At 41.4% G+C, this 23,997-nt stretch overlaps 1 protein-coding gene across 15 annotated transcripts in view; it reads right to left on the bottom strand.

Annotated features, from left to right (window-relative positions):
• Nucleotides 1–23,997, bottom strand: part of DOCK9 (dedicator of cytokinesis 9) — a 158,043-nt gene that overhangs the window by 91,130 nt on the left and 42,916 nt on the right. For all 15 annotated transcript variants that reach the window (XM_077343830.1, XM_077343842.1, XM_077343839.1 and 12 more), the window contains exon 2: nt 6,453–6,569. In XM_077343830.1, the coding sequence (XP_077199945.1) occupies nt 6,453–6,569 (117 nt within the window). The remainder of the gene's footprint in view (nt 1–6,452; nt 6,570–23,997) is intronic.

Below are 23,997 nucleotides of genomic sequence, written 5' to 3'. Positions count from 1 at the left end.
AGACCAATGACATATACAGGGCAATGCAGAATTAGAATACCAAATATCTTAGATCAGTGGTCCCCAACCTTTTTGAAGCTGGGGACCAGCAGGGCAACTGCCCGCCCACGCATCTCGCACATGCGCGGGCCAGCTGCACATGCGCAATGCGCGGGCGCGGCCCTGATTCCCTCTCCCCCCCTCCCGCAGTAAGAAGCTTCCCGTGCCGCAAGCTTGCGGCCTGGGAAGTTTTTTACTGTGGGGGGGGGGCGGGGAGAGGGAGCCACGGCCTGGCACCAAGGCCTTCGCAGCCTGGCACCGGGCCGCGGCCTGCGGGTTGGGGACCACTGTCCTAGATAGCTGCTGCAATTGACCAGGGTTAAAGCCTCAAACAATTCAAAAATATTCTTGCTTGCAGACTGTCCGATATCTCTAGGTACCATTGCTCCGTAACTGTAAAACCTGTATTTTAACCATTTCTGAGCCATCTATCAAAATTAATTCCTTTTACTAGTAGCATTAATTTCATGCACCAATAACAGCAGGTGTTAAGCTCTCTTGTTGATTATGCTGGCTATTTATTCTAATTTGTACTTGCATTTATTCTCTGCCTTTAGGCCCTCGGGGCAGAATACAAGAAAAATAAAAATTACATAAAACAGAATACTAAAATAGACATTTAAGTTCAACTAAATGTTTTAAAGCATTAAAATGGAAATTAAAAGCTATATTTCTCTGGGAGATATGCAAGCAGAAGTGGTCTCCTAGGTATGATGGTCCCAGACCAATTAGCGCTCTAACGGTAATAACCAAAACGTGGAATCAGATCCTGTGTTCAATCTGGAGCTAGTGCAGCTGGGAAAGCACAGTTATATATGGGTCCTCCATTGGGTCCAGTTGAAGTTTCTGGAGCAGTTTGAAAGGTAGCTCTGCTTAGAGCACGTTGCAGCAATCTAATCTGGAAGTGACCCTAGCATGGATCACAATTGCTAGGTCAGGTGTCATAGATGTACCTGGCAGAGATGGAAATATCATGGCACACCATATTTGTGACCTGGGCCTCCATAGATAGGGAAGCATCCAAAGACGCACCCAGAATCTTAATGGTTGCCTAAATTATTAATTGGACTCTGTCAAGAGCTGGGAATTGTAGCTACCTACCTAAGGTATGCCGACCTAAGCCAGGGGACCTCCGTTTTAGGTGGATTTAATTTCAGTTGATTCTGCTTGAGCCAATCAGTCACAACCTTTAAACATTTGTCCAAAGAGTCTGGGGAAGTAGATGGATGACTGTCCATCAATAGATATTGCTGGGTGTCATCAGCATATTCATGACACCCTAGCAGTAAACTCTGGATCAGATGTGCAAAGATAAGCATATAGATGTTAAACAACATTGGGAGAGAACAATTCCCTGCAGAACCACACTGAGTAGATCATGCCACTTTTTCATGGGGAAAAGACTGCAGCCATTTAAGGACAGTACCTTGAATCCCCACATTGGCTAGGTAATGGGCTACAAGCTCATGATCAACCACGTCGAACACCACTGTTAGGTCTAATAACAGTAGTGCAAACCTGCCTAGATTTGTCTCCGGAGACTACTTGTGAGAGCAACCAGCGCTGTTTCTACCGCACAGTCAGGTTGGAAAACAGACTAAGATGGGTCAAGGGCCAATGATTCATCCAGGAAACTCTGCCGCTGTTCCACAACCATACACTCAACCACCTTATTTAGAAATGGCAAAATAAAAACTGGGTGGTAGTTGGCTGGGCTGGATGGATCCACTGTTGTTTTTATCAGAAGTGGCCAAACTACAGCGTCCTTCGAACTCTCTGGGAGTCCCTAAAGTTAGGGACAAGTTGATTATTCCCTGGAAAAGGGCCCAAATCTCCTCACCACCAATTTTCCCTAGCAATGAGGGACATGGGTCCATGGAACATGTAGTAGGCTGAACAACTGCCAGAGTGCTGTCCATATTAACCAGGGAGAATGGATTGAAGCGATCCAAAATAGGACCCTGAGACAGCAACAGGGCCTCCAGTTCCATTACTGTTTCAATGTTGCGTGTTAAGTCATGGCGGAGTAACAAGATTTTGTCTGCATAAAAAGGTTTCAATTTCCTCATAGCTAGTAACCAACTGCAGTTTTGGACAATCCTGCAACTAAAGATGTCAGAGATAAAATTGATTTAAATAATTGTGCCTGGCGTGAGCTGGTAGAGGCAACAGAGGTCACAAAATATTCTCTTTTGTGGTCTTTGCTGCTATCTCATAAGGATTTATAAACATGAAATTATCTTGAAGCTTCATCATGAGTTTTCTGGCAAAGTTGCTCTAGCCATATCAGTTCCTGTTACCATGCACGAAACTCCAGGGTATACCATGGAGCTGGCTTAGGACAGGAGTGGAGAAGGTATCTGGGGGCAATCTCATAGATGATTTTGGAAGCATGGCTATGCCAGTCCTCCACCAGCACATATACCAAGTTGCCAGGGGGTACTGGATCCCAGTGAGCATTCTGGAATCTTATTGGATCTATAAGTCTCCTTGGGAGAGAATAAATCTGCTCTCCACCTATACTGGGAGGGAAAGGGATATTGACTAGAGCCCTTAGGCAAAGTGGTACAACCATAGCACTCTTGCAGATTGCACCAGACCAATATTTATTCCCACCCTAAAGATCAATCCAGGGTGTGTTCTGATTGATGTGTGGTTCCAGTAACAAATTGGGAGACTCCAAGCATTGTCATGGCTGACAATAAGTCCAAAACCTGCAAGGCACCATTTTTTTCTGCTTGTATACTGGAATCCTTCAGAACTTTCCTCCTGGGAAGCTGCAAGGACCAACTGGCTATCAGCTCCAGAAGGTTAGGATGGGCATCTGCTGGACTATTAGGCAGTCAGTACACCAGCCAGATGGCCAAACTCTCCTTTGTGTCCCACACCAAGCCCACATATTCAATACTTGGGACTGTTGGAGTGGGGAGTGCCCTAAAGGAGAAAGACTCCCAACTCAGTATCACAACTCTTCCCAAGCCTTTTGTCCATGATTGGTGGATGACTGAGTAACCAGGTGGGGTCAGCTCTTTCAAGGTGACTGTCTCACCCTCCCACATCCAGGTCTCAGTCATGCATGCTAGGTCCATGTTCTGCTCCCCAAAGAAATTTGGCAGAGTGGTGGTCTTGTTCTTTATGGAAGTGGCACTGCATACCAATGTCAGAGAAAGTTTATTATTGTTATTCCTAGCCCCACCACTGTCATATCTCAGGATGGGGCTAAGATTAGAAAGTATGCAAGCATCCCTTTACCTCCCACCCTTTCATTTAATCCATCTTCTCCTACCATCATATCTCCCATGTCCTCCAATAATAGAGATCCACAGCCCTTTACTAGCCTCCCTATCTTCCATCCACCAATCTTCCCCACCTAATTCCCTTCCATCCACTCTCACAATAATAAATCAATCTTCTTCTCCTGATTCTCTTTCAAAAAACCCCAACAGTATCAAATGACGCCTACCAACTCCCTCCCACCTTCCCCCCACATCAGTAATCCCTATGTCATACACTGTCAGTGGGTGCTCTTGGGGTCCAGGTTATTAGATCTCTAAACAGTAGTTTCAACAGGGATGTAAATGTTCTTATGTGGGAGTGAGGATAACAACTGATCCAGCAGCTACCAGCTCCTCAGGGCTGGCAGTTAAAACAGAGCCCAGTAGCAGCCAAGAGCCTTCAACAAAATCAGGCTGAGAGTGAACATCATTCAGCAATGAACAAGGCCACTCAGGTACTGCACGGACATCCAAAGCTGCTCAAGGTCATCGACACAACACTGAAGTCCGAGGAGTTCAATAGTTACAGTACAGCCAGGCAAGAATTCGGCATTAAAAAAGTCTCACTAGGATGTGTTATTAGCACAAGATATTTAGCCTTTTTCTTTTCTTTATTTTTTTTGAGGCACACATTGTTTGCAGTCACACCTGTTTCCTGCATTCAATGCTGTCTTTCCATGGATGCAATACATACTTCTTCCTGTTTGTAACAAAAATAGCACTATCCAAACATACAGTCAATCTTACCTCACTCACCTAGTTACAAAGCACATCCTTCTTTAAAACAAGAGCCATTTACAAGAATGCTTTGAAAAATGTCAGCAATCCAGGAATAATTAAAAAAAAAAACAATCCACTGATGAATCTAAAAACCCAGATAGTCTTTAAACCCAGCATTTATAATCAAGGGTTGACAGAAAATTTGAGTAGACAGATCTGTGTAGAGCTGTACCATAATATTTTTTTCCATTTTACCTTCCAATCAAAAGAAACAGACAAAAACTGAGAATCTCTACTTTTTTAATTCCAAGGTTCAGTTAGTGACTGTTTATCATCCAATCTCAAGCATTCATGACAAAAGCCGTAATACTCATTGGTTTCTCAACCCTACTTCAAACCTTCCTTCTTTCAAGAGTTTGTACTGCAAGATAACTTGACCTATGACAATGGTTATTGTTCTCCTAACATCATATCCTCTGTTGATTCCTTGATTTCTCCTGACTCCAGTTAAGTGCCTTGCACATCACATAACCAAAGAACAGCAATGTGTGTTATCATGTTCTGTAATACTGCTTTATCCTGCTGTCATTTATTGGGTTTTTTGCTCAAGACCTTTGGTCGCATGAACTTAATAATAAAGGAAAGGAACAGCAATATAGCTCATCTTTTAGCAAGAAGTGCCTAATTTTCATTTTTTAAATGCAAGACTGACCTAATCGTTCTTGCATTGCTACATACAATAAAAGCCAGCCTGTAAACCAAAACAATAACCCTTTAAAACGAGCTCGCCACCTCTGCAGTTCCACAGTAGCTGTGATAATGCATTGCCTTACAACAATGAGGGACAGATCCTTCATGCTACTCTGTGCGTACAGGGCATCTTTTCTATAGAAACAATGGCATATGAACTTGAAATGCCACAGCTGCATCCATGACAGCTGAAAAGCTTCCAGGGTGGTGTGCAGTTACAAGGCTTTATTACAATGCCAAAGCAACAATGGTGGCTAATTCCAGAGCAGTTACACACACTCAGCCTGCTCATGACACAAAGACTACCACTTGTTCCACTAATGTTAAACTATGTATCTATTGACACTATCAAATGTAAGACAGGATAGAATGCAACAGCCTAGGCTTTAAGTGGCTTAGGAACATAGTACGAGTTTACAAAACATTGGTATATATTCTTTAATAATGTATATAGAAATGCTAAAAGGTGGTTAAAACAACATATTGTTCAGCATATACCATATATACTCGAGTATAAGTCGAGTTTTTCAGCACATTCTTACACTGAAAAAGCCCCCCCCGGCTTATACTTGAGTATATACGGTAAATACCTAATCCCAGCACCAAGACAAATTTACAAAAATATAGGTTTAAAAGTACATATTGTTTCCATATGTAAGAACCAGTACCGAATGCATTTTGGCACACTGTCATGTTCGCTACGGAACTTGACACACGTGGCCCTTCTCAGTGATATAAATCAAATTGAACACTCCATTAACAATGAAATACAGAAAACTGACTATACAAATAATAGACCTGAAATGAGGGGGGTGGGGAAAGAAAAATAAGAAATAATTATCTCAGTGTTCACTAAGGAACTAAGTTCTGAAATTCATAAAAGAATTTACTCATACTAAGATGTTCATCCATGAAGTGGTACCAAATTTTCTTGTAATTGAGCATGGACAACTCATAAGAGGTTATCCATATTTTACAAATGGGGCTCACAATATGAACTTTTAAACTTGTACTTTTGTAAATTCATGACATTTATCTTGATACTGGGATTAGGTACTTATATCCTGAACGACATTTCTAGATGCATTATTAAATACTGTTGTTGCTTTGTATTATGTTTATATTTTAATCTTTTTTTGTCTTTGATCCAACCTCTTTGGTTAACCCTCTTGCGCAGGAGTGGGCCCCCCCCTTTTTTGTGGTTGCATACATTTAAGTGGTTTATACCAAAGGCTTTAAAATCCATTGGGAAGGGAGAAAGTCTTTTGAAATATATATTAAATAGAAGTATACAATGCCTAAAACTTTAAACTGGAAGTATAATCTTTGTTTATGTATACTCTGGAGCAAACAAAAAATAACCCTGCATTGAGAAGAGTCATAAATTAAAAAAAAAACACAGACTCCCACTCTGATTAACTTATCACAGAAATAATGACGTTCATATTTCATCTGCTCTTTAGTTTACTTTAAAAATTTCTGCTGAAGTCAAGCTAAAGACAATAAAAATGTATTTACAGCAATGTCAGCGAGTGAGAAACTTGGAGAACAATTTAGGCAAAGTTTATATAAGCAGCTTATTATCCATTATATATTTAAATTATCAATTGTATATTAAAATTCAAATACACACAAAATATACTAAAAAGAAAATGTTTTAAAAGCTACCTGGAAGTCATCATAGGGGAAGAGTAGCATTTCACGTGAGGCATCGTTGAGTATTTGTGTTTTCTTCTGAACAATGACATTTTCATAGTCTATTGGCTCAATCAGCTTTGGTTTTGCCTATAGAGAAACAGAAATATTTTCATGAATTAAGATGTTCCATCTTTTTCTCTCTCACACATAAACTGGAGCCATATGAACATTGATGGGCTTTTAAATGAAGTTACAATGTTTAGCAGAGACAGAGACCTGAACAATATTAAGAAAAATACTTCAAATTTTTAAACCAATGGCATCTTTAAGCCCAACACATGCACATGGAAGCTCACACCTTGAATAAACCTTTGGAGAAGGAGGAGTTGGTTCTTATATGCCGCTTTTCTCTGACAGGAGTCTCAAAGGCTTACGTTCACCTTTCCTTTCCTCTCCCCACAACAGACCCCCTGTGAGGTAGGTGAGGCTGAGAGAGCCCTGATATTACTGAAGAAGAGTTGTTCCTTGCCACTTTTTCCGTAACCGAAGGAGTCTCAAAGTGGCTTACATTTGCCTTCCCTTTCCTCCCCCCACAACAGACACCCTGTGAGGGAGGTGAGTCTGAGAGAACCCTAATATTACTGCTCGATCAGACCAGCTTTATCAGTGCTGTGAAGAGGCCAAGGTCACCCAGCTGGCTGCATGTGGAGGACTGGAGAATAAAACCCAGTTTGCCAGATTAGAAGTCGGCACTATACCAAGCTGGCCATTGGACTAAAATTTTGTCATGCTACTTCGGACCAACATGGCTATCCACTTGAAAGAGAAATATTTGTTTACAACTCATGAGTGCCCTCAACATCTGAGAATAAATTAAACATACAAAGTGGGAATATGAAGAAATATTTACGTCAATTCTAGATGTATGTATGTCACTAGTATCAAAGCCGGCGGCGCTGCCACAGGAGGCTCCCTTTGGCCCGGCAAGCACTCTTGGCGCGGTGAGAGCACTTCCCGGGCTAAAGGGAGTGGAATGTTCACAGACCCCTGCCGGTAGCGACAGGGCTTTGCGGCCCGCAGGGAGGCTGCAAACTCCCCCCCCCGGCTCCCTCCAGCAGGAGCGTACCTGCGGGCTGCAAAGCCCTGTCGCTGCCTCTCTCCTCATGGGTGACAATAGAGGCCGCAGCAACAAGGCTTCTAGCAGGCAAGGAGGTTGGGAGCTGGAGGGGGAGGGCCAATCAGGGTGGACCTGGACAGAAAAAGAGCTGGACAGTCTCCTCCCAGGAGACTGTTTCCCAAATATATAAGGGAGAGAAATGGTGTTAAAGGTGCACTGTTTTGGAAAGAAGAAGAAGAAGAAGAAGAAGAAGAAGAAGAAGAAGAAGAAGAAGAAGAAGAAGAAGAAAAGAAGAAGAAGAAGAAAAGAAGAAGAAGAAGAAAAGAAGAAGAAGAAGAAGAAGAAGAAGAAGAAGAAGAAGAAGAAGAAGAAGAAGAAGAAGAAGAAGAAGAGTTGGTTCTTATATGCTGCTTTTCTCTACCCGAAGGAGGCTCAAAGAGGCTTACATTCGCCTTCCCTTTCCTCTCCTCACAACAGACACCCTGTGAGGGAGGTGAGTCTGAGAGAGCCCTGATATCACTGCTCGGTCAGAACAGTTTTATCAGTGCCTGGGCGATCCCAAGGTCACCCAGCTGGCTGCATGTCGGGGAGCGCAGATTCTTTTATACCAGTTCATTAGTGCATTAATATTAAGGTGACATCTGGTAAATTTTCATCGAGTCACCACGTCATCAAATATTCACCCTATTTGATTACAGCTCTATGCACTGGGCACCTTCCATTTATTAAGATTAAACAAGCAACGCTAATCTCAGCAGCCTGATTTTGGTGACTGTAGAAGTCATTGGCCTAGGATCCTATATCTTTGTCCCATGCATATTTCTCCCTGGGAGCTACAGTGTACACATCCTCTGGAACTTCCTCTGGCACAATTCCAATGTTATTCAATGAGCCTCAAAGTACTTACAGCAAAAAAAGTGAGTACTGAGGCACCGAGAGAGAAGTGTTCATGGATCAAGAGTATATAAACTAAACCATGATTGCACATGTGTATGTACACAAATACACTAAAAGGATGTAGAATAATACTTTCTAGGTCTTCAGGGTAAGGGATGCCCTTTTATAGCCTCTGAATGCAAATACTATGGATCATTAACTCAAGTAAATTTCTTGATACATTGGAAAATGCAATTACATACTATTAGACCTCTAATAAGTGTATTAGTAAGTGTATTAATAGTTGTGTATCAATATCTTCTAACTTAAAAGGCAGCAGTTATGCAAAAACACATAAATTTGTAGAAACTAGAAGAAGAGTTGGTACTTATATGCCACTTTTCTCTACCTGAAAGAGTCTCAAAGTGGCTTACAATCTACTTCCCTTTCCTCTCCCTACAACAGACACCCTGTGAGGTGGGTGAGGCTGAAAGAGCCCTGATATCACTGCTCAGTCAGAACAGCTTTATCAGTGCTGTGGCGAGCTCAAGGTCACCCAACTGGCTGCATGTGGGGGAGTGCAAAATTGAATCAGGCTCGCCAGATTGGAAGTCCACACTCCTAACTACACCAAACTGGCTCTCTAGTGACAGTACTATGTTTCTGAACATAAATTCCTATTCTGTCATTTTCTTAATTACCTTTATTTCAAAATTTGCTTGTATGCAGTTTTATTTGTATACTATATTAAATTCCATTTTGACGATATTTAATATTGCACTCTATTTAAATCAGTACCAACAGACAGAACTTTTATTAAAAATTTCCAGTTTTCCCCAGATTCTGGAATAATTAACAGAATGTAAAACAAGGAATTAAAGTGGTCTTCCTAGAAAAGACCATCCCAAGAACACAGATCTAGCACACAGAAGAGTCAACGTTATTTCAGATTTTATATCTACCACATGGGAACATTCCTGTTAAACAAAATGTAATATTGGACGCAGTTCAAAAGAACAAAATGTTACATTTGGAAGGAATCACTATCAAGGAGAGGCTAGAGAACTAAGAACGCAACTAACAAAAACAGGGCTTTAAAAATATACTGCGCACAATACATTGTTATAGAAAGGGGAAATATGCATTTGTTGTTTGTATAGCAAGGCATGCTTCATTCAAGAATAATAGGAACACCCACATGGCAAAGAAATAAGCAAATGTTAGCTTTAAAATCACATGACTGTTTCATTGTGAAAATACTCATTAGGGTGATAATCCAGATTGGGAAAAACACTTTAAGAAGGATAGGGGAAACCCTGAATCCCTGTGACTGAAAGGTACGATGACCACAGGCTGACCAGGCACATGAGAGGAAACGGACCCAAGAAAGCAGAGTTTTTCACCTAAGTGATACACTTTATAACTATATCACGTTTATGTTAATCCTACATGATGCATGATAACTGTTACACTGAATACAGATATTGATTGTCAATCACTGAGGAAGATACAGAAAGCGGGACAAGAATACCTGGGACCCCATTTTGGTTGCTGACAGATTGAAATAAGAAAAATATCCAATAAATTTGGAGAAAGAGATTTATATATCTTTTGCCTTTTTGATTTTGGCTTCACTATTCCTACTGAGAAATCAACGGTGTTCTTCTACTTCACAGAATACTAACAACTGCAATTTTATCTATAGTTGCCAGTGTAATTGATGACTGACTGGATAATTACATCTCAATACAATGTAACTGAGCCTCTTGTGGCGCAGAGTGGTAAAGCAGCAGACATGCAGTCTGAAAGCTCTGCCCATGAGGCTGGGAGTTCGATCCCAGCAGCCGGCTCAAGGTTGACTCAATCTTCCATTCTTCCGAGGTCGGTAAAATGAGTACCCAGCTTGCTGGGGGGTAAACGGTAATGACTGGGGAAGGCACTGGCAAGGCCACCCCGTATTGAGTCTGCCATGAAAACGCTAGAGGGCATTACCCAAGGGCCATACATGACCCAGTGCTTGCACAGGGGATACCTTTTCCTTTACCTTTACAATGTAACTATATTCAGGTATTTTCTAAGAAGCAAGCAGGAATTGAAATTGGGTGAATCTATCACCATAATGGTGATGAAATAACAACATAATGCTACTTTAATGCAAGAACATACAGGCAGAATATCAGCTTAATATCGGCTTTAAATCAGAGTCGCTTAAGAAAATAAAGAATTAACTTTTGTTTCCAAAACCTCACAACTTTCTCCTGCGAACGGTCTAGGGCAGGGGTAGTCAACATGTGGTCCTCCACTATAATTCCCATGAGCCCCTGCCAGTGTTTGCTGGCAGGGGCTCATGGGAATTGTAGTCCATGGACATCTGGAAGACCACAGGTTGACTACCCCTGGTCTAGGGTCTTTTGATGATGACATCCACAACAAATTTTTTAGAAGAGCAACCTCATTTTTTTGCATATCAAGTAAGGACTGGTAAATTATCTATCATTCTTGGCCACAAATCTATCACCACTAGGATATTGGTTGTCCAGTTCACCATGCCATGCCAGTTAATTCTATATAGTGCCAGTGATAAACATTTCTTCAGTCCATCTCAAAGAAAAATACCAAGGTTGTGACAACAATCCATTACCCCTGTATGATAACTGCTCACCAACACTATTTCTCAACCAGGGTTTCATGAAACCTTGGGATTTCTTGACAGCCCTGGAAGGGTGGGAGTTAATTCATTTTTAATATCTTTCTTAAATTTCTTAGACATTTATCCTTGAAAAGCTTTCTCCTTTTTAAAATGGCAAACTCTTTGATGAGGTCCCTAAAATTAAGAGCCAGATTGGTGTAGTGGTTAGCAGTATGGATTTCTAATCTGGCGAGCTGGATTTGATTCTGCACTCTCCCCCCCCCCCCCCCACGCAACCAACTGGGTGACCTTGGGCTCGCCACAGCCCCGATAAAGCTGTTCTGAGCAGTAATATCAGGGCTCTCTCAGCCTCACCTACCTCACCTTGTGGGGAGAGGAAAGGGAAGGCACTTTGAGACTCCTTTGGGTAGAGAAAAGCAGCTTCTTCTATTTGTGTTCTCTTTGCTTTATGTACTTTAATAATGTTTTGGTAAACTTTTAGTACTCAGGTGGATGTTGCACTCAAGTGGATAAGGAAAAACCAGCTAGACCGAATCCAACAAGACAGAAGGCTGATGTTCTAAGAGGATTAAATTTACTACCAATGGATGGTATTAGTCTGGTTTGGGGCATATCCCTGTACCTGCTCTTGTAGATGGAGAAGCTTGTATTCTTAAGAATGGATTTCATCAGTTACATTTAGCAACTGCTCCTGGCTACAGCCAGCCTAGCCCTACTGATCCATGCTGCTGTAACATCAAAGCTAGATTATAATGCACTCTACATGGGGCTGTCTTTCACGACAACACATAAACCTTAATGAGTACAAAATGGGGCTGACCTAGTTGCTAACATGCCCTACTAAATTCAGTCATGCTTACTAAGACCTTTTAATATTTATACTAGCTTCTAGATTGCTTCTGAATTCAACTCAAAGCATTGGCTTTAACCTATAAACTTTAAAGCAAGGGTAGTCAACCTGTGGTAGTCAACCTCACTTAATGCTCTGAGGCAGGGGTAGTCAACCTGTGGTCCTCCAGATGTTCATGGACTACAATTCCCATGAGCCCCCACCAGGAAACACTGGTAGGGGCTCATGGGAACTGAAGTCCATGAACATCTGGAGGACCACAGATTGACTACCCCTGCCCTAGACCGTTTGCAGGACAAAGTTGTGAGATTTTGGAACCAAAAGTTAATTCTTTATTTTCTTAAGCGACTCTGATTTAAAGCCGATATTAAGCCGATATTCTGCCTGTATGTTCTTGCATTAAAGTAGCCTTATGTTGTGAAAGTTATTTCATCACCATTATGGTGAGTGATAGATTCACCCAATTTCAATTCCTGCTTGCTTCTTAGAAAATACCTGAATATAGTTACATTGTAAAGGTAAAGGAAAAGGTATCCCCTGTGCACGCACTGGGTCATGTCTGACCCTTGGGGTGACCCAGGAAACACTGGTAGGGGCTCATGGGAATTGTAGTCCATGGACATCTGGAGGACTACAGGTTGACTACCCCTGTTCTGGAGCATACTAACTATCTCTCCTAATATTAGGCCACAAGAGCACTACTTATATCATAACAGACATTGCTTGTAGTCCCAAAGATAAGGATGGCTTTAGCTCAAATTCAGTTTTTTCCAGTGGCAGTTTCAGTCATTTGGAATTTGATTCCAAGGAAATATCTCTGGAGAATTTTAAGTGGGGGAAGATGAAAGGCTGAACCATTTAAAAGAACCTCTGGAAATTAATAGTTTACAGCCATATTGATCAAAACTGTAATCCAAAAACCAGGACAGAATCCATGCAAACCTTTAATCAGGACGAACCCAATTACACAGTGCATAAGCATTCGTGTTCACCAGGTATCTTCTTAAGGCAGGATGTTACCATACGGAAAACAACTGTAAAGAAGAACTGAGAACATGGTCTTGTCCTGTTAAAGCCCGCATAGTGTGTTAGATGCACAGAGATTAAAATGGAGACTGTTTCAAGGTACTCCAGCCAAGAGGTAATAAATCGGTCACACTCCAGAGGAAAATGTTCTGATTTCTTTCTAAATCCGGAGGACTCAACATTCCTTTTCGGGTGAGTACAAATCACTTACCAGTCATTGCATTAACTAATGAGATAAATGTAAGGTGTTGCACAAGGTACAGATCAACTGAAGAAAAAGCAGGTAGCTTTCCCTCCTGTGGCATTAGTATAGTCATCTTGCTAAACACACTGGCCTCCAGATGTCACATACCTTTGGAAATAGACATTCACAATGATATGTTGTTTCTGGTTTTAATGTTTATTGTGCTCTCTGGATAAACAGAAAACACTTTGAACATGCAACAAAAAAGCTGAAATGCTTTAAATAAAGTGGGAACTAGGTCCCAAAGATCCTAGACTGAATGCACTTGTGTTTTTCCAACAGTTTAGTTACTTTTCCTTGGATCTTCCCAGCTGTTCATAACTGCATCCTTTTCTTCAGTATGGGTTTCTTTTTTAAAAATTCATCTTAGAGGATTAGATCTGCTAACTTTGCTGCTTTCCTCATGTGCAAGGGATCATCTGTTCCATTTAATATTTTTTGGTAAGGCCCTGCCCCTGAGCGCCTCCTCCTCCAACCGGCTTGCCTGTCTTTCCACTGGCCAGCCGATCACCTTCCGTCCCCCACCCCTGACCACCCCCTCCTCCTTCCACCTCCCTCTGAGGCTTGGAGGCTGCAAATCCTTGCCGCGTGAGAGTTGCCCCTGCTGGTGAGTTCCCTAACAGCTGCCTGCAGCCTTTCCAGGTCCTGGGGGGAAGGGGAGGCTGTCCACAGAGTTCTTCCAACCTTACCCCCCTAATCCAGCACCTGTTGTATTCCTGAATGCAACTGGCTTGAACCCTAGTTCTCTGATATTGTAGGTTTTTCTGTCAGCAGAAGAAACTCTTCTATCAGGGAAAAAGTCTCCTTGCAATGAAGGAAAGGGCGGCAGTTAGGGAAATAGAGCCACAAGATCCCACAAGTTATTTACTATCCTAGAAAGATCACAAGAGAACAAACTTATTTTGAGTGCTTTATATTTGTCACTGAAAGGTATTATTGCTACCTGCCTTTCCAAACTCCTAATATGGTCTTCCAATAGGCAGCATCAAAGTTTGTCAAATTTCTCTGTAGGATGACCAGTCATGGTAATCATAACCTTCATTCTATGCTACTGTGGAAACCAACCCTTTACATGCATTTGTCTAGTTCTATATCTGGAATTAGATATGAGCTGTTATATAACCTGTTCTTCCCCTCTTAATAATCATCTGCTGCATTTTCTAGGAATAAGTACGCTCGGTGACAGGAAGGATATTTCATCATTTCAAACAAAAGAAAATTAGAACAACATATTGACTTTGGCATTACTTACACTGACAGTACCTCTTCCCAGGGAAACAAGATCGCTTTTCTAACAGACATTTTCCATTCTATACCTTCCCATAACGGGAAAAGAGGTTCTCTCCTAAAGAATTTAGAACTTTTCTGTAAATTGAACCATCATATGATTATCACCTCATCCAAACATATTCTATGGTCCTTCACAAAATTAATATTTTCAGCATCATAATTCGGTAAGCACTTTTTAGCTGTGGTAAGAGGTATTGTGACATTAAAAATCATAGGGTTACAATAATCATAGGGTTACGATAACCATAACCAGATCTGACACCAGACTGAAAAGAATACAAGCAATATAAAGGTGCAATATTTGTTAATTCCTTTCAAAGTTCTTTATATTATGTAAGGTTGTAAGAGGTTTTGAAAGCCCATTTTTGTTCAGAACATGTGGAAACTGGAAAGTATATGGCTTATATAAAAAGCTAAAATACAAAGTGACCCTTATTTTCTTTTTATAAGGCAATCCCCCTCTCCTTTTTTCTTTATTGGCCTGTGGAACCATCATTACATAAGGTTAAAATACAAAATATATAACACAAAGGTGAACAAAACAAAGGAATTTTAGTTTCAAAAACAAAACAATTTCACTTAGCAAAACTCAGTATTCACAACGGCTTTAGCACCTCAATCGTTCCAAATATTCTCTCATTTGCCAATAAGAAGCAGGGCACCCGGTAACGTGACAATTTTAGTTTGTGCCCTTTCTTGGAGCACAAGGGCTAAGAATTCCACTACACGCTCTGTTACTTCAGAAGATGTATCCGCTAATAACATTTTGGTGCCATGAGCAGATAATTTACTAGTCCGCAAAAGGTGGCCTAACAGGAAAAAATGTTCTTTGAAAAACAATGGGCAAGAGCAGAGTATATGTAAAATAGATTTAGGTTTGCCAAGATTACAATTGTACAGCCTTTGAGCATAAGGAATATTCTGATATCTCCCCCAAACAGTACAGCCAAAGGAAAGATATTCATTCTAGCCAGCAAATGGTGGAAAGGGTTCAGTAAATTAACAAAATACAGGGACATAGATTTCTCAGGAAAAGGAAGACCAAAAAAGCAAGGAGAACAAATATGGCTGACTCCTGCATTATTTTTCAATGTCCTTCTCTGGATTGTCTGGAGCATGTAACTTTCCCCTGAGTTAGTCAATAGATTAATATTCATGCCCAGAATATTTATGAAGAATGAATTGGGACCATTTAAAGCAATGGGAATCGATAAGTAAACTGGCCATTAAACTAAAGGACTGAGACAGAAAGTTCAGCCTTAGCCAATATTTAAGTGGTAATCCATGCTCTGGATTCCAACAGATGGAGATCTAACTCAACAGATAATGTAAGGGACCCAGCACAGTTTGGGATACCAAGAATATGGTGAAGAAAAGTCACAGAGATTTGTTCTAGCCTCCTTATTATAAGCTTGAATCCAAATGGGAATCTCATCTCATATAATAATTATGTATTTTTTTTCTTGTCCAGGAGTGTGTAACATGTGGGGAAAATACTGAATGAAATCTAGTCCAGATTAATTTTTCAACACAGTATGCTTCCTTCTGATTGTGTGTGTATATTACATATGCACACACATAGAACAGAGGTCTCATTTCCCCTCCCCCACTATTTACTCATTCTCTCTGCTGAAAGCCTCCACAGCAGTTACCCTTATTTTGCGTCCATACCTCTTTCCCACCCACCAGCCAGTCTATTACTACCCCCCCCCCTTCAACTTTTCTTCCTTCACTCCTTCTGCCAGCTTTTACTTGGAAAAACTATGGCCGAGTTATACAGTACTGGCCATCAGGCAAACTGCTAGCCACTGACAAAGCTGCAAAGACTTACAGCAGTAGTTCTAAACCTTAGGGTCATGACCCCATTTGGGGTCGCTTGGACCCTTCCACAGGATTGCCCCGTTGCTGGCCGCAGCAGTGGCAGCAGCCTGCAGCAGCAGGTGGCAGCAGCAGGCAGTGGGTGGTAGCAGCAGGCAGTGGGTGGTAGCGGCGGTGGGTGGAGGCGTGCAGAGGAGGTGGCCAACGGCCAGTGGCAGCAAGCAGAGGCAGTGGAGTCGTGGCACTGGTCGCCTTGATTGTTGAGCGCCTGAGCGTGTATGTGCGCGTGCCTCCCACATGCATGCACATGTCACCGTTGCCGAAGTTGGGGTTGCGGCTCCAAAAAGGTTGAGAACCACTGACCAAAAAAGGTTGAGAACTACACTATTTCTTCTTTTCCTCCTCCGGGCAGCTTCCATGCCTACACCATTCCTTATGCAGAGAGGATAAGGCTCTGTGGCTCTGGTCAAATAGAAACAATGGAACATCTACTTCTTCACGGCCAATATTATAAAGATTTATGTTTCATTTTTATTTCACTATTGTTATATAGTCTTAGTGAGCTTCCACAATAAAGAAGGGATATGGACCTCAGTCTCCCAGATCTTAGTCTGAAATTCAAACCACTACACCACATTAACTTTCATGGAGTGGCTGCTATCGAATAGTAGCATCCAGTCCTGTGTGAGTCATGGAAGTAACATGCTAGCAAACAATTTGGTTGCAGGTTTGGTCCTGATTAGTCTTGCCGCAAAGGCCCAAACTGTCAGGATTGCAGACTTGTAAATAAAACACCACTGTATTGAAAGATGGTTGTTTATTCAAGCAGACCTCCCTGGATTCACAAAGACGAATTTGACGAATGCAAGACAAACTCCAGCTCTTATCCCAGCAGTTTACCCGCCTTCCCCAAACCTGTTAAGATTCACATTAACAAGCAGACATAATAATTAGAGATGCAGGTGCTAGGCCCGGGAGGCCAGCCAGACGAGATCACTGAGCAGCAAGCTGTGACCTTGAAGAAAGACACCTAACACTAACAGCCAGACAGAAAAAGAAACAAGAGTACATTTCAAAATGGTTACACACAGGTTCAGAGTACATTAAGAAATCATGGCAGAAACCTGGGGATTCTGAAACAAACAACCCTGGAAAAGGGCTAACAATTGTGTTTTGATGCCTAGCAGCAGTCACCGTGTGCATTTGTTTCATAAAGCTACAGGTGCCGCTTGCATTGTTTTGTAGGGTATTAATCTCTAAATATTTTGCTTTTTCTAAAATTTCAGATTTTCCTGCAAACCTGGACTTTTGGTCATGTTTAAAGATCTGCCTTGCGTGGCTCCTATCACTAGATTTAAGTATCAACAAATTTGACGGTGATGATGCCGAGGGGCTCCTGTCTATTGACTGATATTTCAAGCTTCATCATATACTTAGATTGGTTATGTCAATCAAAGCACTTCCAGAGAGTAGCCATGTTAGTCTGCAGATAGGTGCCTGACAAAGACAACTTTGAGTCTCGAAAGCTTATACCCTACAAATTTTCTAAGATGCTACTGGACTTGAATCCATCCAGTTGTCAATAAAAACAGGTTCACTGAATTTTAAGCTGGGTGGGCCAAGCAGCACAAAAGAAAAATGCAATCATGTAGGGATGATGTTCTGTTGCAAGAACCACCTTCCCATTCAAGATTCCAGAGGCTTTTTAAAGTACGAAACTTAAAAGCGCCTTGCACTGTCATTTGCAAAAGCACCTTTAAGACCAACAAAGATCGATTCAGGGCGTGAGCTTTCGAGTGCAAGCACTCTTCTTCAGACTATGAACTCCTTACATCAGTAAGAAGAGTGCCTGCACTCGAAAGCTCACACCCTGAATCAATCTTTGTTGGTCTTAAAGGTGCTACTGGACTCTGATTTTATTTTGCTACTTCAGACCAACATGGCTACCCATTTGAATCTATCCTTATGCTAAGAACAGTGTATAATGATGAGACAAAAAAAACCTCTAAGGGAAAATAATCAGAAAAGATCCAACCATCAAAACAGTCAGAGAGATTTAAAATCAGATTAGTTATGAACCGCAAAGGCTTGAAAGAGCTGATGGAAAAATAGAAAGAGTGTGTCTGTGCTGGAGAAGAAAGGAGAGGAAACTTTCCTTTCCATTAACAGAGCTTCCTGCTTTTCCTCTAAATCCCACATTGCTTAACCCTCATAATTTTTTCCACTTAACACTGTTCTTCCTCCTCAATGCTTAGAGAAAAAACCTATAAGAAAAAACCTCTTTACATATACTTAGTGGCCACACTGGTCCATGTGCTTTTCAGGGGTAGTCAACCTGTGGTCTTCCAGATGTTCATGGACTACAAGAATTGTAGTCCATGAACATCTGGAGGACCACAGGTTGACTACCCCTGCTTTATATCACTCTCAGGAGCACAGCAAGCAATTAACTCCCTCCCTTAAGCTGCATCCCCCCCTTATCTGAGTTCTAAACCCATGTTGGCAGAAAAGAATATTCTGGAAGGTAATTGGGTAAGAAATTTAACTCAGAGTTACTACTGTAGCCAGTCTCAAGCTGTGCACTACTCAGGGACTCTGTAATCAGTATAAAATCTTCTTCCTTCTTTCTTCATGCAAGCAAAGTGGCATCAAAGCAAAGGCAGCAACCAGCATTTTAAACAGGAAGAATACACAAGTTGTACACACCAAACAGGCTGCTAAAACACAAGATCATGTTTTACAAACTCTGGGCTGTGGTTTCTTTTATTGAGTCAATCCATCTTATGGTGGGTCTTCCTCTTTGCCTGCTGCCTTCAACTTTTCCTAGTGCTATTGTCTTTTCCACTAACTCCTGTCTTCTTATGTTATTGAAGTATGATAGCTTCAGTTCAGCCATTTTAGCTTCCATGGAGCGTTCAGGCCTGATTTGGTTTGGACCTAATTATTTGTGTTTTTGGTGGTCAATATTATCCATAAAACTCTCCTCCAACACATTTCATTTCAAAGGAATCTACTCTCTTCCTGTCGGCTTTCATCCATCCATCCATCATTTGATTTCTTGGCCGCCACTCCTGAACCAAGCCAGCTAGTGGTGGTTTACAATAAAACCCCAATGAAACATAGATAAAACCACAAGAATCCCCTGGCAGCATAAAACCCAACTACATCCCCTCCCAATCATGTCCAACCACCATGCTCTTTATTGGCTTGGTTTCCTTTTTCCACAGACCAATCCTAGCATAATCGCTTTCTCCACTGAGTTGGATTGTATGATATGGCCAAAGTGCAGTTTATAGGAACTGCAGTTAACACAAATCTGTCATCCAGTCTTATACAACAAGATCCCACATCTATTGCAATACATGATTTACTGAATACAGTACAGCTATAACTGACAACGGTTATTGAGATTTAAAAAGCAGGTTTAGAAGTGTATTAAAGATTTATAAGAGCCTCTTGTGGCACAGAGTGGTAAGGCAGCAGACATGGAGTCTGAAGCTCTGCCCATGAGTCTGGGAGTTCAATCCCAGCAGCCGGCTCAAGGCTGACTCAGCCTTCCATCCTTCCGAGGTTGGTAAAAGCTTGCTGGGGGATGAAATGGTAATGACTGGGGAAGGCACTGGCAAACCACCCTGTATTGAGTCTGCCATGAAAACGCTGGAGGGCGTCACCCCAAGGGTCAAACGTGACCCAGTGCTTGCACAGGGGATGCCTTTACCTTTCCCTTAAATATTTATATTTTTTTCCTAATGGTTGTATACATTTCATCTCAGAAGGAAGCCATTTTTGTCTACAGCAGAATAGCTTCTACTGCCAGGTTTAGGATAGCAATAGAATCTACCAGGTCATTCAATTGCTGATCTAAGAGCAGCAGTCCTCAAATGGGGATGTTTCAAGGGGAGATTACAATGCAAGACAACTGAATTTGAGTTCAGAACAATGGACCCCCTTCCTCCCCAGAGCTGAATAGGGCAATCACGACAGATGCTAATTTTCTGCCCCCAGGCATTTCCTCTCTGCTCTAATCAAGCAGATTACCTCTGCATTCTGAGTTCCTTCTTTGCAATACACTTCCCACCTTCTGACTGGGATATAAGAATGCAGATATTTCAATTCAGACTCCTACCAATGACTGTCAAAAGCTTATACTCAGAAAATCTTGCTGGTTCGTAAGGTCCTATATTTAGTCTGTAACTTTCATAAATTCCAACATGGATTTAACCCAAAACTGGCAAAGTTGTAAATTTTAATAGACTGATATCTTGTAAAATATTAAATTATTTCAAATTAATCCATAACAAGTTTGCAGAAGTAGCAACAAGAGTTGGTGAAGTATCCATTTTTCATTGTATAGTATATACATACATAAATGGAGACATGAGGTAGATTTTATAGCAAACAGACACGTTATATGCTGTCCAAGTATTTAAATTATGTCATCGCAGATACAGATGTTGGTTTACATTTATTCTCTAGAGATTTATAAACAGCTGTCTATGTGTGGGAGTAAGAAAAAAGCAGCTCAACACAAAAGCAACTTTCTGGATATAAAAGACTGCATAGGTTAGCAGGTAAGACTTTCCTGCCTGGAACAGAGAAACCAGAAAGGAAAATGGCGATCTATACCAAGTAAACTATAGTTAAGCCAATACTGAACCATGGGTACTGTATATCATAGTTCCTAGATTCATTTAGACCTTATTTTGCATTTCATTTCTGGCTAAACCTTTAATCATGACTAATACTTAAGGAAAACAAACTATTGTTCTATGGCTCCACAGGGTCTAGGAGAACAAAAAAGAAAGCTCTTTCCCCCCCTACTGCTTTCTGTTATCCCGTTTTATCTCACTCTTCCCCTAAGAGTTCAGGATAGCATACATGAAACCCTCCCCCCCATGCCACCATTTAATGGTGTTCTAGTATCTTCCTCCTCGAGCTACACATGCTTGGACCAACAAACTAAAGCTGAGCCCAGGAGTGCCCTGGATTAAGAAAATAACTACGTGCTTAGGGCTATTATGGCTACTCATCAGAAATGATAAACAGTGGAACCACTAGCACCAAGAAGAGGGGAGAGCAGGGGCAACTATGCCCCTGGATGCCTTGTCTCTGATAAATATAGAAGCACATTTATTATACAAGAGGAGGAGGAGTTGGTTCTTATACGCCGCTTTTCTCTACCCGAAGGAGTCTCAAAGTGGCTTACAATCCCCTTCCCTTTCCTCTCCCCACAACAGACATCCTGTGAGGTGGGTGAGGCTGAGAGAGCCCTGATATTACTGCTAGGTCAGAACAGCTTTATCAGTGCTGTGTAGAGGCCAAGGTCACAGATTCAAACCTGGCTGGTCAGATTAGAAGTCCGCACTCCTAACCACTGCACCAAGCTGGCTCTTAGTTTTAGGGACATGATCAAAGGGTTTGCCATTTTAAAAAGGAGAAAACTTTAAAAGGAGAAAGTTATAACTAGGTAACAATAGGCATTATTTTGCATCGCTTGATCCATGCATATTGAAATGCTATATATCTTCAAGGTTCGAAAGCGACAGAATAACAATTTTTATTATTCAAATAATGATAATTTTCCATTAAAATATTTAATTAAAAAAACTGCCCACCAACATAGGTGTCTGTAGAAAGAGGATTTACAAAATTGAAAAGTATGCTCTTGAAATCATGTAATTTAAGTAAAGATAATATCAGATATATTTTGCCTTGTAATCTTTGGGAGGATGATTAAAAGCAGTTTCAACAAATTTTTATATTTGCATTTTTTTCTACAACAATTCTATTAAAAATGAACATTAAAGCATTGAAAATTTACATTTTTGTTGCCCTTTATAAGCAAATAAGCAAGAGCCTCTTGTGGCGCAGGGTGGTAAGGCAGCAGAAATGCTGTCTGAAGCTGTCTGCCCATGAGGCTGGGAGTTCAATCCCAGCAGCCAGCTCAAGGTTGACTCAGCCTTCCATCCTTCCGAGGTTGGTAAAATGAGTACCCAGCTTGCTGGGGGGTAAACGGTAATGACTGGGGAAGGCACTGGCAAACCACCCCGTATTGAGTCTGCCATGAAAACGCAAGAGGACGTCACCCCAAGGGTCAGACATGACCCGGTGCTTGCACAGGGGATACCTTTACCTTTACCTATAAGCAAATTATTTGCTTAAATTGCTAAGCACTATTGGGGTCTGGAAGAAAACTGAATTATTAATCTCCTATCGCCCCTTTAGCACTTATTGGGTCTTGAAGTCTTTCAGTTAAGCAATGGAAGGGCCAATGGGAACCATTGTTGGGCTGTGCATCCATTGGCCTTACCCCAGTCTTTATCCAGGTTCTAGGTTCATTCCACTTCCAACGAAGCAGGTTTCCGGTTGGGAAACGCTAAAAGATTAGTGGCTACAGATTAATGTACATGACTCATCTACGGCACATAATCAATTTTACAATATATATTACACCCCCACCCCATTCTCCGAAGGAAGGAGAAGGTGGCTTTGACTGAATTAGTTCAACTTTTCTGAATTTTAACATTTTAATTTAAATTCCTACTTCATATCTTTATGTTGTATGTATTTAACTTATACGATCTGGCCTGCACCTTCAGGGAAGGGAGGAATACAAATATAAATAAAATAATGCCTTTAAAAAATTTGGCTGGAATAGCAGCTTCCTTGTGAGGAAAAATTTGGTCACAGTTACAGGTACACCCAAAGTTATGCATTCCACCTGAGGATCTCTGAGGAAAAATGTGTATGGAAACTTAAATTGATTCAAAATGAAGCAGCAAGTTTCCTAGCTGATCTTGGCTTGGTTCCTGGAGAGCAACGATAGTTCAGGATCTTCCCCACATTTCCCTTCTCCCATAGCCATCTCATCTCAGAATTGAGGGACGTCTGTATTAACAGCTGTGTTGAATGGTCAGATAGAGGGAAGGAGGAGCAGCATTAGATTATTCTTTCTGCCTCTTGTGAGAGGAGAGCTCCACTAATGGAAAAAAATATGAGATTTTTGTCCCATCCCTACTGCAGCTGCCTGACAAGTATGGAATTATTACACACGTGTCCCTCAGCCCCAGAATGAACTTTCCCAGGCTCAGAAGATCCAATCTACAGATTACAAGGAACACCTTTATCCATGTTGAAAACTATATTGATTGCATATTTATTTCCAGGCATAACCTTCACCTTTAGAGCTACTTCTTTTCTTTAAACGTCTGGGATCAGAGTATCCCTCCACCCCCCCCCCCCAAAAAAAAGTATATATTTGAAGACAGTTAATTGTTGGGAAAGCTCATAAGAGAGCAGCCATGAAAACCTAATCAATAGTTATGACCATCTTCAAACAACTGTTTCAAAAGCCTTCAGAATTCCTTTATATCCATTAACTTGGACCCAAATTTGTTTTTCTGATGGGTATAAACATTACAGTACTTATGAAGTATTGTTGAATGTGGTTACTTTTCTGTGTTTATTTTTACTACCATAATAACTTGCAACAATACCATGACTGCTCTGCAATACAGAGTGTACCTGAGGGACCGCCTCCCTGGCCTATGTCCCCAAAAGATCTTTATGCTCCGCCACCACCAACCGGCTAATGATTCCTGGCCCTAAAGAAGCCCGCCTAGCCTCAACCAGGGCCAGAGTCTTCTCTGTCCTGGTCCCCAGCTGGTGGAATGAGCTCCCTGAGGAGGTCAGGGCCCTGTCAGA

The sequence above is a fragment of the Paroedura picta genome, chromosome 6, assembly GCF_049243985.1.
Source record: "Paroedura picta isolate Pp20150507F chromosome 6, Ppicta_v3.0, whole genome shotgun sequence".
In the NCBI taxonomy this organism is placed as follows: Eukaryota; Metazoa; Chordata; class Lepidosauria; order Squamata; family Gekkonidae; genus Paroedura; species Paroedura picta.
The sequence above is the reverse complement of the archived record's forward strand: the minus strand, read 5'-3'. Positions and strand labels throughout refer to the sequence as shown.